At 40.3% G+C, this 12719-nt stretch overlaps 1 protein-coding gene across 4 annotated transcripts in view; it reads right to left on the bottom strand.

Moving 5' to 3' along the window:
* Nucleotides 1-323: 323 nt before the first annotated feature.
* Nucleotides 324-12719, bottom strand: part of CRHR2 (corticotropin releasing hormone receptor 2) — a 157392-nt gene continuing 144996 nt past the window's right edge. For all 4 annotated transcript variants that reach the window (XM_080582150.1, XM_080582152.1, XM_080582151.1 and 1 more), the window contains one exon: nucleotides 324-1497. In XM_080582150.1, the coding sequence (XP_080438276.1) occupies nucleotides 1357-1497 (141 nt within the window). In that variant the 3' untranslated portion in view covers nucleotides 324-1356. The remainder of the gene's footprint in view (nucleotides 1498-12719) is intronic.

Here is a 12719-nt window from a genome sequence, read left to right as displayed (position 1 = left end):
AGTGGAAAATACAAATCACTCCAGCACTGGTGAGATATAAATGTTGGGGAATATACTACACAACTTGCTTTTTTCCTTCTGCTATGGCAAAGAAGCAGAGTGAGGGGGAGTACAGGGGGACATGGGTGTAGAGTAACACCATGTGCTGGGAAAGGGGACAACAGTTCATCGTATAAATGTCCTCAGATGTTATCCTGAAGTTGTTCTTCCTGGCTTATTATCATACAGGATTTCTTTCTTTGGTCGTAGATGTAAGAACACTCTCAAGTCTACTGGTAGTCAGGGTTCCTCTTCCTTTCCAGAATAAAGAAAATGATGCTTGGTTTTATTGAAACCAACCCAGAGTAGTGTTTATTATTGAAAATATACAGTATTTTTGAACATCACATAAAAAGCCTAGTAGATACAACTGCTCTAGTTCAAAATGCTGAATAGATAATCTTTGTGCAGCATATAGCACTATCTTCATGACACAAACATCCTCTTCTCATTATTGATTTTTTTTTTTTTTTACAGTGCTTCCCTTTTATATTTTTTAAACCCAGAAAACATGTTCTGTTGTCCTTCCCCACCCCAATGCTCTTAGCTGAAACCAAACAAAGACTTTTCAAGGGCTACTTACATTGTGTCAAAAGCATGGGGGTGAGAGGATTAAGGATACTTTATAGAGCTATCTAGGGACCTTGCTGTCCTTTCAAAACTCTGTGTATGAACAGGGCATGGTTCTTGCAAGGCAAACTGCCCTGTGTTAAACTGTCCAGTGATGCCCCGGCCAACTACCAGTCTATCAAAGGGTGAAATGGGGAAGGTAGATAAACTCAGATTCTTCACACCACTTCTCAGATGCTCTATTTCTTGCTGCCACATGTTCTCAAATGACAGTTCTGTGGAGAAGATTTTTTTTTACAAAGGACCAAGAAAGAGACGGGCTATCTACACATCAAACTGTTGAAATCAGTGGGAACCAATATACAGGGTGAGATGGGCAGCATGTTGAAAATAGTCTTTGTTCACCACAATACAGAAGGGAAAAAGGTAAAGAGAAAAAATTGATTGTTCCTGCCACTGTGCTGTTTTAGGCTTCATGTTGTGAACTTCCACAAGGTGCAGTCAGTTGAACCTCTTTCTTCTTTGAATCTGCTTTCCCACCACCGACTCCAAGAGGCTTTTGCCTGGTTGTCTTAAAGCAGCATTATGAACGTGGGAGATGAGAGTCCACAAAAATGTGATGGGCACCTCATTGCGAAAAAGCGCAGTGCAGAATAAAGGAAGAAAGTCTGAAGAAAAGGGTTTGGGGAGAGTGAAGAAAGAAGAACCCTGAAGGCCACCAGGTGGTGCATATATGTGCAGGGCGTATCACACAGCTGCGGTCTGTTTGATGCTATGGAAGCTGATTCGTGTTGGAGATGTGGGGATAGACATGGCACGTGCCACACGTACTCGGAGCGAGTGATGGTCTTGCCAGCGGTGCCATCTTTTCCTGGCAGCAGAGCGGACCTGGTAAGAGAAAAAGGAAAGGACATGACCACTTAGAATATGCAGGTGTCCTCAGTAAAGGGACACTAGGTAGCACTGAGAAAAATTATGATAGCTGGTGAGCAATTGAAATACAGGGCTTGATTCAGCTTCCTACATTTGTGCATCTAGTTCACTTGATATTTTCTGCACTCTGGGAAAAGACGTGTTTCACACATCTCCTGTCTTATATCTGATGTCTTAAATACCCCAGAGCATTTCAAATGACAGGTGATAGGGATCCTAGCTGAAAACATAATTGGAGCGAAGGTTAGAGATGCTCCTAACATCGACTGCAACCACTTCCTGACAAATCACCAGAAGACAAAACTCAAAGTCAGAACCTGAAATGAAGTATTTACACCAGTTTCTGCTTATTTCTTTGATCTCCACTTACTGTAGAGACTTAAGAGCAATTCAGACCCCTAACCTAGGCAGCTAGGTAAGTCTTCAAATTTAGGTGAGATGAATCTGGGCCCAGCTTCTTGGATGGGTAATCACAGACATGACATTTGGAAAGGATGCTGATGTTCTGCTGTCCACCTGAAATCCAGTCAACTTTGAAGACAGAATATTTTTGTATCAATCCAACCTCTATATCAAGCCAGGGCCTCCTTTCCCAAAGACACATTTGTTGAGAAGATGGGGTTATAAATAATATAATGTAGACATTAAACCTCATCTACGGACCCACAGCTTTCTTCCTGACCAAGTTAGTATGGTCAAAATGTATAATGCATCTCCTCCTAAAACAGATGTCCAAAATAGATCATATACTAAGATAAATGAAAAACGCTTGTTTCTTTTCATTAGTTATAAAGTGAGTCTAGACAACCAGCTCTGTTTAGATGTTTGGATTGTAAATTTAGCTAAATTTAGACAGTATTGATATATTACCCTGAATGTTTTCCAATCTTTAAAGTAGTTATCTTCATTGTATCCCTCAAAATTTAAGGAGTGCTCTTATCCCCTTTTTACCACTGTCAGGCTAAAGCTTGGGTATTAATAGCAGCGATGTTGCCATAGAGTAGACCTCAACATGGCTCAACTACCATGGCAACCATACGAGGCCTGGCATGGACTTGCATAGCCTTGCAAACCCTTGCTGACAGAGCTTCTCAGCTCTGAGCACCTGGATGAGGTAGATCAAAGCCATGCTGGGTGTACCTATAATCATTATTGGGTCTACAGGGAGGATAGTATTGAAACAAATTGTCCAAAGCTGTACAGCCACTGCTTTTCTCCATTTCTTCTAAAGCTTATACTCTGTCTTCAGGTGCAGTGTGAAGTCTACTCAAAACACGAGGAACACAACACTCGCCAGCCCCACCTCAGACCAGCTCCAACATGCTGTCTATAGTGTATGCTTGAATGAGTTGATGAGCTCAAGCAGAAGTAGTACTTCCAACCCAAACCCCACACTGTCAGCACGAGGTGTCTTAGATGAACAGGAATGATGGTTAAAACATACAGTGGTCTATAAGCACGGTATGGGAAGGGGGGATCTGCACTCCATGTCTCAGGTGATTGCCATCCTCCCGTTTCTTGGTGGGCCTTCAGACTTAGACCTATAGTGTGCAGCACTGCTTAGAAACTCTGAGCCCTATCATCACCGGAGTTGCCAATGAAGCACACCCCATTTTAAGTTTGCAAGGAACAACTTGGAAAACAGTTTTGCAATTGCCATCTTTGGTGCCTTGGCAGGGGAATCTTGAAGTTAGAAACATGGCTTTTCTACCAGAGTCCTTCTGGAAGGTGCAGACTGGGCAAAACAGACCTGAAGATCTCTTCCTTTGGTTACTTTCTTGGTTCTGTGTGGTCTGTGTTGCTTGCTCTAACACTTCAGACAATTGTGTTGCAGGTGTTTATAGCAAGGTGAGGAGAGAGCCACAGCAGGTTGCGTTCTTTTGATTCTGAATTGATGATGTAATTAAATATAAACTACCGTGGTTCACAGTTAATAGGGGCGGGACAGACCCTAGAAAAATAAAGTCTATAAGGGAACCACTTGCATGGAGAAGGGAAAGGGTGAAGACCAAAGAGAAAGAAGGATTTAAGTTGAAAAACAGCACTGCCAGGAGGAGCACTATCATCACAAAGGAATTTGAGCTCAGAATGAGAACAATGTGGCTAAACACTTCAGAGGATTTCTGGAAGACCCTCTCATTATGAAGGAGTAGGTACAAACATCCCCAGTAGTTTTAAAGTGGGGGTTGGTCAGCCTACAGAGTTAAATGAGATCTTTATATGAGACAGCCAGAGGCAGGATGGGCTGACTCAGCTCTATGCTACTAAAGTAGAAGCCACCTGTACTGCTCACTTTAACTTGTCTCGTCCAACAGCCCTCAATGGCTCACTGAACATGTAGTTAAAATATGAGGAACAGTGGAAGGAATACGCATCATGGTGCTGTGCTTCCCCAGCTGTCACTAGTTGCAAACCTACCATGGTTCTACCTGGAGTGGCAAAGGGATACTTCCTTCTGCTTCAGGATTTAAGGGAGCATATAACATACACCCAAGAGCAAATGCAGGTGTCTTGTACATGCAAGGTTGGATGCATATCATCTGAAGGCTTGGTACTTAGTCTTGGCCAATTATTTATGCTTTCAGTGTAGTTACTGGAGAAAGAGATGTTCCCCCAAAGGAGGTGGTTTAGATATGTGGAATTAAATTAAGTACAACTTGCTCCATTGAGTGCAAAACTAGCTTCACTAAATGTTGGGCACCTAAGCCAGATGTAATAAGATGTAAAGTGTCAGAGGATAACAAGTATCTTGAAATTGTTCCATGAAGAACATGGGACCTGCTCTGCAGAGGGACATTGCCTCTTGAATGCTCATTTCTCCCCGTATGTCACCAAATATTGAGATTTTGTTAATAAAGTTTTTTCCCCATTCTGCTGGAGTGGAATTTGCCCTTGCACAGAGAGCCCATGACCCACTTAAGTCCTTCATAGAGGTGATTTTTTTCATCTCTGATGCAAAAATAAAGTTTCTGAGCAACTTGTGTGAACAGATACTTACTCAGACAGAGAAGCCAGATTAGATTTATCATTTGAGCTTCAAACCAATCAAGTCAAAAAGAGACACCTGGAGATAAAGACGTGAGTCTAAACAAGCAGTTGTCTGAATGGCTTTTATGACATGGTTTGCTTACCAGCTTTGCGTAAAAAGTAGTAACGAAAGTGCTGTCATCTTGTACAGCTGGAGCCATTCCTAATGGTCTAGGCACATGAAAATAGACTCTGCACTTACAAGGATGAGTGCAAAGCATTTTTTTTTTTAATGAGAAAATAATTCACTGCAATTAGGATGTGACCAAAGCACAAGCAGGAAAGGTTAAGCTCAAATTTATCTCTTACAACTGAACTCAGAGACAAAATGCTGGCTTAACTTCAGGTCAGAAAAGAAAAAAAGAAAAATGGCTGTGACTGCTAAAATAATATGTTAAAAAAAAAAAAAAGCTATTACACAGGGGATGAAGAAGAACAGAAAAAGCAAAATAGCAACTTCAAACCAGTTGTTAATCATCAGAGCAACTACGCCTGTTTGTTAAGCATTTGTAGAGGCAGTACCATGTCTTAGAGTCAGCATTAGCACCTCTATGACCTGAAATTAATAGCATTTGCCAGTAATAACTCAAAGAAGCGTACACACTATCATCAGCAGTTAAAGCTTATCAAGCAGCCTTGTAAATACAAATTACAATCTTCATCCCTGTGTAACTTCAGTTGCTTGACATGACGTGAAGTTTCTCCATGCTGCCAAGCATACAGCTCGGTTCTCTGCAGTGACCCTTGGTCTGTTTTTTTCATTCACATAGTTACTCCCTCAAAGTTACCCTTTTCCTCTCTTTGCATTTTGCCTCCTGTGCAAATCACAGTTCCTGAATGTGTGATCAAATTAGATTTAATCATAATCACAGTTCCCGAATGTGTGGTCAAATCAGATTTACCAACATATTTGTGCCGACAGACTGTGGGCACTGTTCTCAGCAGTCAAGAGGAAGAATTCAGCTGGTGGGACAGACAGATCTCAGTGGGTGAGAGTTTGTCTTTCCCAACTGGATCACCTAACTGAGGAGTTCTCAACCTTTGGCATCACATCTGGAAATCACAAAAATTCACATCTGATCTGAAAAATTATTGAAAAACCTCCCATCAGAAGAACAACAAAAAGAATGGAACGGATGGAGAGAAGGACGAAAAGACGCAAAGAGGGTTTGCTTTTGATAAAATGGACATTAACTTCATATTGCTATTATTTGTGCTATACACTAGCTGCTGGCTAATTTCTTGCAGAAAAAGAATGAAAAGATGCAAAGAGGGTTTGCTTTTGACAAAATGGACAGCAACTTCATATTGCTATTATTTGTGCTATACACTAGCTGCTGGCTAATTTCTTGCAGCCATCAATTAGAAATGAGCTGAGGAAGGAGCCTCCAGTGACATTAAAATAAATTTTTGGAAGAAATGTCATGTCTTATTAGCAGACAGAAAGATAGCTTGAACCATTTACACAGTGCTTAGAACAAAAAGGTCCATTCACTTGGGGCTTCTTGACGCAATACTGAAATATAATAGTAGTCACATAGGTAAAAAGGAAGGCTCTGATAATAAGAATAGGATTAAAGGAGCCGTCATGGCAATGGAAGCTGAAAGGAAGACTTCTGGGACCCCTCCATACTCTGTCCCCAGAGGATATACCACACACGCAAACATTAAAAAATAAGGGGTAGAGGGACAACAGGGACTCTGATTACTGAAGAGTCACGGTGCTCAGCAGTCTGTGACTATATAACCTTAACAATTATATAACCTTAATGACAATATAACCTTAATTATGTTCTTGTCTTGTTCATATGTACCTTTTTACTCCCAGAAAACCTGATCTATAAGCAAATGGAATAAAAGTAGTTCATAAAGTTTTCAATGGGCCCAGTCTGTTTTCAAACAGACCAGGTTTTGCTCTGCGAAAATGGGTTTCAGTGATGAATTCATCAAGTTCCACATGTACTTAGGCATTTTTGTGCCATGCTTCAGATCCTGGTGCTGCAGTTGGAGGTCACTGGAGAATCACCCTGGACTTTAAACATCTTTGGTTGCAAATGGTGGCACAAATTGTGGAAAGGTTGATGAAGATTTATTCAATTTTATTGTAAGCTATGGATGGGGAAGAGGGACTTTCAAACAATACCCAGACCAGCAAGAGAGAACTGGCTATGCAGACTTTAAATTTCAGGGCACCAATCTGTCTCATTGGGTCTGATCCTGTGGTGGAATTTGCTTCCAGGAAGCTTCTGAAGCCCTGGCCTCTGCCTGTATCCAGCAGAGACATAGCCAGGAATGGCCAAAAGATGCTGGCAACAGTTCATCCAAAAGAGACAACTGAAATAGGTCAGATGAATTCTACTCTCATTTGGGTGAATCACAGCCTATAAAGGGAGTTGAGAGTGATCAGCTTACCTGCAAATGTGTATGTATTAGATGACCAATGTTAGGGGAATAAATTCCACCTGTTATGTATAAGAATTTAAAGTAAGGCGATGCTTTACACAATACCTTGAAAGTTTTCCAGAGGGGTAAAGTGTTCCTCAAGGGAGAAGGGTGTTTAATCTAAAAGGCATTAACAGTAAATGCTGTGGAAAAGCCTATGGGCCAAGCCCAGATCCTTGTAAAGATTAAGTAAGTGTAATCCTGAATGGAAGCAAAGAAACAGAATGGCCTAAGGGCAGACCCTGCTGGAATGCCAGACTTGATCTGCTGATGAGGAACACTAATGCTTTCACAGAGACAGGAGTGAGGTTTTTTTATTGTGTTAAATAACCAAACAACTATACCTATGTCACACTGTACCCTATTGGTATTGGTAGAGCCAAACCTGGACCAGAGATGGCCACCTTACCATCAGACAAAGAAAGGAGCCAAATGTCTCTATAAAGATGCCATCACCAGTATTTAATCCTAGTAGGGTAGGGAGTGGATGTAGTCCAAAAAAAATTAATAAATCTGCAAAGCTCGAAGGAAACATGGTAATAAATCCTGTAATCTTCTAACAACGAAGCTCAGGTGGACCTTTTCATCACATTGCTATTTTATGTACCACTATTAAGTTTCTTTTTCTCCCTCCAAATTACCTGGCTTAACTGGTTTGCAACTCTCTCTTTTTTTTTTCTTTTTTCTTTTTCTATCTTTTTTTCCTCCAAGAGTCTTTGGCAGCATTTCGATACATCGCAGTAACAGGCTGATAGTTCTGCAGCACCTGCCAGACTGGGACACTGAAGCCTAATTTCTAAGATTACAGCAGCGCAATTTTGTTAATGTATATAACTGTTTGAGAAGCTATCACAGTTCTGACTAGTAAAGATTTGTTGCACATTTTGTGCAGGAGACAAATGCTGCTCCCTTTTTCTGGGCCACAAAGGGACTGGTAAAAAGCAGAACCATCCACCTGATGGGGAGGCCATAAGTGCAATCAGACCAAGCCAAGCCTTTGTGCTTTTGTTGTGGAGTGCTCTGGAGTCACTGCCACAACAGCAGCACTGTAGTGAAAAGGAAAATGGGGTGTGGAAGGACACCCAGGCTCATTCTTATCCTTCAGTATACCTAGACATTCTCTTTCTTATAGGATGCTAGTCTGAAGAGACCTACTGGAGTCACGGTTGATTTTCTGTGAAGGTGACTTTCTACCAGAACACACCTAGGTGAGAAGATGGGTAGTGGGAGGAGACTGCAGTCCTGTAATGAACCATGGCCTGGTGGTCCCAACAGAAAGGTTTGACTTTGTATTGACCAGTCATTCTCAGAGGCATTTAACAATAGTACTCACATCCATGTTGTTGGGTCCCTTTGCTCAGAAAACAATCATTGTGGTAGATGGAATTAAACTTTAGCCCTCTAGTCCACCCCCATATTCATATTTATTCAGTGATTTGGAGGAACGCTTAATGCGTGTCCTTTGGGTTCGGGATGATTAATGTGAAGTCTGCTTAGATTGATGGGCAGGTGGATGACTAACCATTTAGGTCATGATTCATAGCTGGCTATTATAATGAATAGCCTCCCAAGATGATCAGATCAAAGTAAGCCACTTTGAGCTTAATAGATTTTGAGAGACAGATGGTGCCTGGGTAAAGGGTCAATATAAAAAAAATTAAACATATTTATCCTTGTCTTGCACCTAGTTGCGAGAATAATTTACACTGCCATCTAACAAAGCAACTTGTTCTGTTGTTCTCTGGTTGTGGTTTCCCTCAAAGTCAGATAATTGCTATCTATCTTAAATGTTATTTCATAGCTGATTGTTGATATTGACCAAATACTAGAATTTGCTTGAGATGAGAATTCATTCTTTGCAAGAGAATTTCACACAACCCTTGCTAGTTATGTATCCCCGCAGGCATGGGTGGAGATAAAGGACAACCACCTTATTATGGATATAAGACTCATGAATTATAGAATAATTAAGTTTAGAATGGACCTCAGAAGGTTTCTGGTCCAACACTTTAGAATTATCCAGCCATTTTGAGTACATCCAAAGTTAGACATCTCAAAACACCTCTCAGCCCTTCTTCTACTGCTGATATACCCTCAGTATGATTTTCTTTTTCCATTGTGTTTGATCAGGATTTCCCTTATTTCCTTCATCTTGCTTGCTAGAGGTGACTTCTCTCTTTTCCCATTCATCAAGCAGTATCACTTTATAAATTTGGGTCACTCTAACACATCATCACCTTCATTCACAAGCACTCTGTTACTGTACAGCTATGTTATTATCTCCTATTAGGGTTGCTAAGTCTCCCAAGGATCACAGGACTCTCTCAGGGGTCAACAATGATGGCTATTGGAAATGACATAAAGCACCTAAGAACAAGAAGAGGTGTTCTCTGGGGGCAGGGATCCTTTCCCCCTTTATCCTCTTGTTTCCATCATGCCTTTGCTGAGGTAACAGGACTGGAGCCAGGCCTACCAGTGAAGTTCTCATTCCTCTGAAGGGTCACCAGTGGCTGACCAGAAATATTTTATTTCCTTTTCCGGGGTATGCAGCATCAAAGACCTGACCTCCTCCCCTCCAGACTCCAACCAACAGTAGATATAAGACCACAGCTAAGACAACCATACAGGAAGATACACTTTGAATATGAAACGCAATAAGTGCACTTTTTCCCTATCTTCATTGATCAGTTGTTAGGCTTAATAACAGTGAGTCTCTTTTGGTAATGAAATTATAATGAATATTTATCCTAGATTTCATATCACACAAATAAAGGAATTTCAAGAATATTCTACATATGCCTAAGGACTATAACCTTCACTGAGCCTTTATTAAGTTTCAGATCTGGCAGTGACCTTGATAGATAATGTTTTCTTCCAACATTCATTTCTCAAGATCATTGTCAGAAAAATCATGTACCATGTGAGATGAATCCCACACAAAGAAACCTTTTGAAAGACAAGCATTTTAATTAAACACATACTATCAAGTGCAGTTACTGGATGGAATTCATCAGCTTGCAGTACAGAGGCTGAAGAGATGATTTAGCTTTTTTTATAAATCTATTCTGTCATCCATACTTACATAAAGATGAAATACCATGAAAGCATATCACTGCTTATAGATTATTATGTTGTTACAATCAAACTGATCTAGGTAGAATAATTTTCATCAACTCAAATATCTTAAAGATTTTTTAGTGGTCTCTAGTGAAAAATAAAACTATTTACTCAGAGTATGGTGAGGCCCTGGCGCAGGCTGCCCAGAGGCGCTGTGGCTGCCCCATCCCTGGCAGTGCCCAAGGCCAGGCTGGATGGGGCTGGGGGCAGCCTGGGCTGCTGGGAGGGGTCCCTGCCCATGGCAGGGGGTGGCACTGGGTGGGCTTTAAGGGTCCCTTCTAGCCCAAACAATTCTATGATTCCAGGAAAAAATGTCCAATAGGAGTTCTGTGAAAGTACGTACTGTTTAGCACAGTTCCATGCCAACATCTATTCTTGTTTCAAGAGAACTCCATCTTAAACTTTTCATTTTTTAACTCCCATGTTATGTGAAATTAAATTCAATCTTGTGATTTGTGAATCGATGGAGAAATTTTTGAAGAGCATTTTGATTTTTGCAGTCACTAAACCCCCCCCCAACCAACATTCATACTTTTAAAGTGTTATGTAACAAAAATGCATGCATCTTTTTTCATTCTCATTTTTCATAACATCTGGGATTCTCAAAACAGCTTGATCTCAATTTTCTTGGAAGTGCAGAGATGCTTCATATTAAATGAAATTTGCATATTTTTGCCCTCTAGGTTTAGTAGATGTTCTATGCATCCAACAAGGACAACTTTTTTCCATAAGGTCTCTAGAGCTGCTTAATATGAGTCAAGTGCCAGTGGCCTCTCATGCCCATCCATGGCACACGCAGTTTGTTCACAACGGCTTCAGAACTTTTCAGAAGCAAAAAAAACCCACCCTAAGACTGTCAATTCTGTATCTAAACTGCTTCTTCTCCCTTGGTTCACTGGAATAGCTTGTGTATAATGTATCAGCTTGGAAAGATTTTTATTCAATATCTGAAGAGTCATATCTCCGGAAAGGGAGCTTGAATGATACACACTCTCTCAACACCTGGCCCATCAGCTTAATTCTCACTGCAGCCAACAAAGCTCCTGCTATATCTGTCTGAAATTTGTTGTGGAATTGAGGGAAATTTAATTCCTCTGATCTGGTGCAAAATTGCTCATAGGAAGAGAAGCAACAAATTTCTGCTCTAAGTCATAAGTCCACGTTTGTTTAAATAAAGGGAGGCTACAAGATGTTACACAGCAAAAACTCTTTTCTGCTTCTTTTGCCAAACTTAACAGGTAGAAAATTGACAAAAAACAGAAACTTTGATAACTGTCATCTGTGATCCATACTGTGTGAGCTCTACAGCCAACAGTCATTGGCTCTACTACAGACAGTCACTAGGAGTGTACAAGAGCCTAGTGGCATTTGTAACAAATATGAAATGGTGGAGATGCAGCTGAGATCACAGCATTATTTAAACTTTAAATTAATTAATTTTCTATTTTTTTTTGTCATAATTAAGAGCAGGCCTGGCACTGTGTGGGCTAAATAACCTGCTAAAGACTATTGCATGCATTTAAAGCACCCAAGTCTGTCATAGCTGGAGAACCTGATGTATTTATAAACTTCTGAGACAGCAAATCATCAGCTCATCTATCACACAGACAGGAATACCAGGCTGACTAAAGAGATGATAATTCATCAAGGCTTCAGTGATATTTATAAAGATTTCAGGCTGTTCTGTGAAGAGGAAATTTATGGAAGTTCTGCAATAACTATTCCATATGGACATTTATGCAGATTCACTTCTCAAAAAAAAAAGTCTTTGTTACACTACAACCTTATTGGATGATGCAATTAACTATTAAATGAGCTAAATCTGCTGTGGATTTGACTTACAATGCTAGGAGAATGTCAGGAGAATGCAAATAATATTTTGGTACTTCTTTTCCAATGCGATGCTGTTCACATGGACTAAGAAATACAGACTTTTTCATAGTACATATTTGAGGAACACTTAATGTACTGCACATCTAACTGAGCAATAAATGAATATAGCTTTCACTGCTTAGATATGGAATTTAATGATAAGGAAAAATACTTTTGCTATGCTAACAACCAAGGCCCTCATATATGCCTTCATCTGGCAATGTAGCCAGTACAGGTCTTTCACTTCACAAGGAGGCAAGGCACAGCATTATTGAAAGCTTTTGCAGTGTGATGTGGCCTTTGGAATGTGATGTGGGAAACATAAGCTGTTTTAGAATGCTTTTATGAGTGTGGGGAGATCTGGAGAGGATAGGCGGTATCACAAGGGAGAGCTTTTACAATGGTTTACTATAAGATACATTTTTTTTCCGGGCAACATCATTAGAAACTCAGAAGGCTCTGAAAATCCATTGAATTTTCTACTTGTTTCTCAGCTTTGCAGAGTTGAAGCTAGAACAGAGCAGGAAATTTTACCCTTTAAAACATTTATGATACTTCAAAAACATGCCCACAATACCATAAGATGAATCCAAAGTCCCTTTTCAAAGAGAAAATGCTGCAATATCTGGGGGACTTAGTCTTATTTTGTATCTCAAAGAATTACTTAGGGAATTGTCATGGTTTAGTCAGTCAAGTACAAGTTATACATTATGTAAACA

Source organism: Anser brachyrhynchus (assembly GCF_964034855.1).
Source record: "Anser brachyrhynchus genome assembly, chromosome: 2".
Taxonomy (NCBI): domain Eukaryota; kingdom Metazoa; phylum Chordata; class Aves; order Anseriformes; family Anatidae; genus Anser; species Anser brachyrhynchus.
This window is presented reverse-complemented; position numbering and strand designations above follow the sequence as displayed.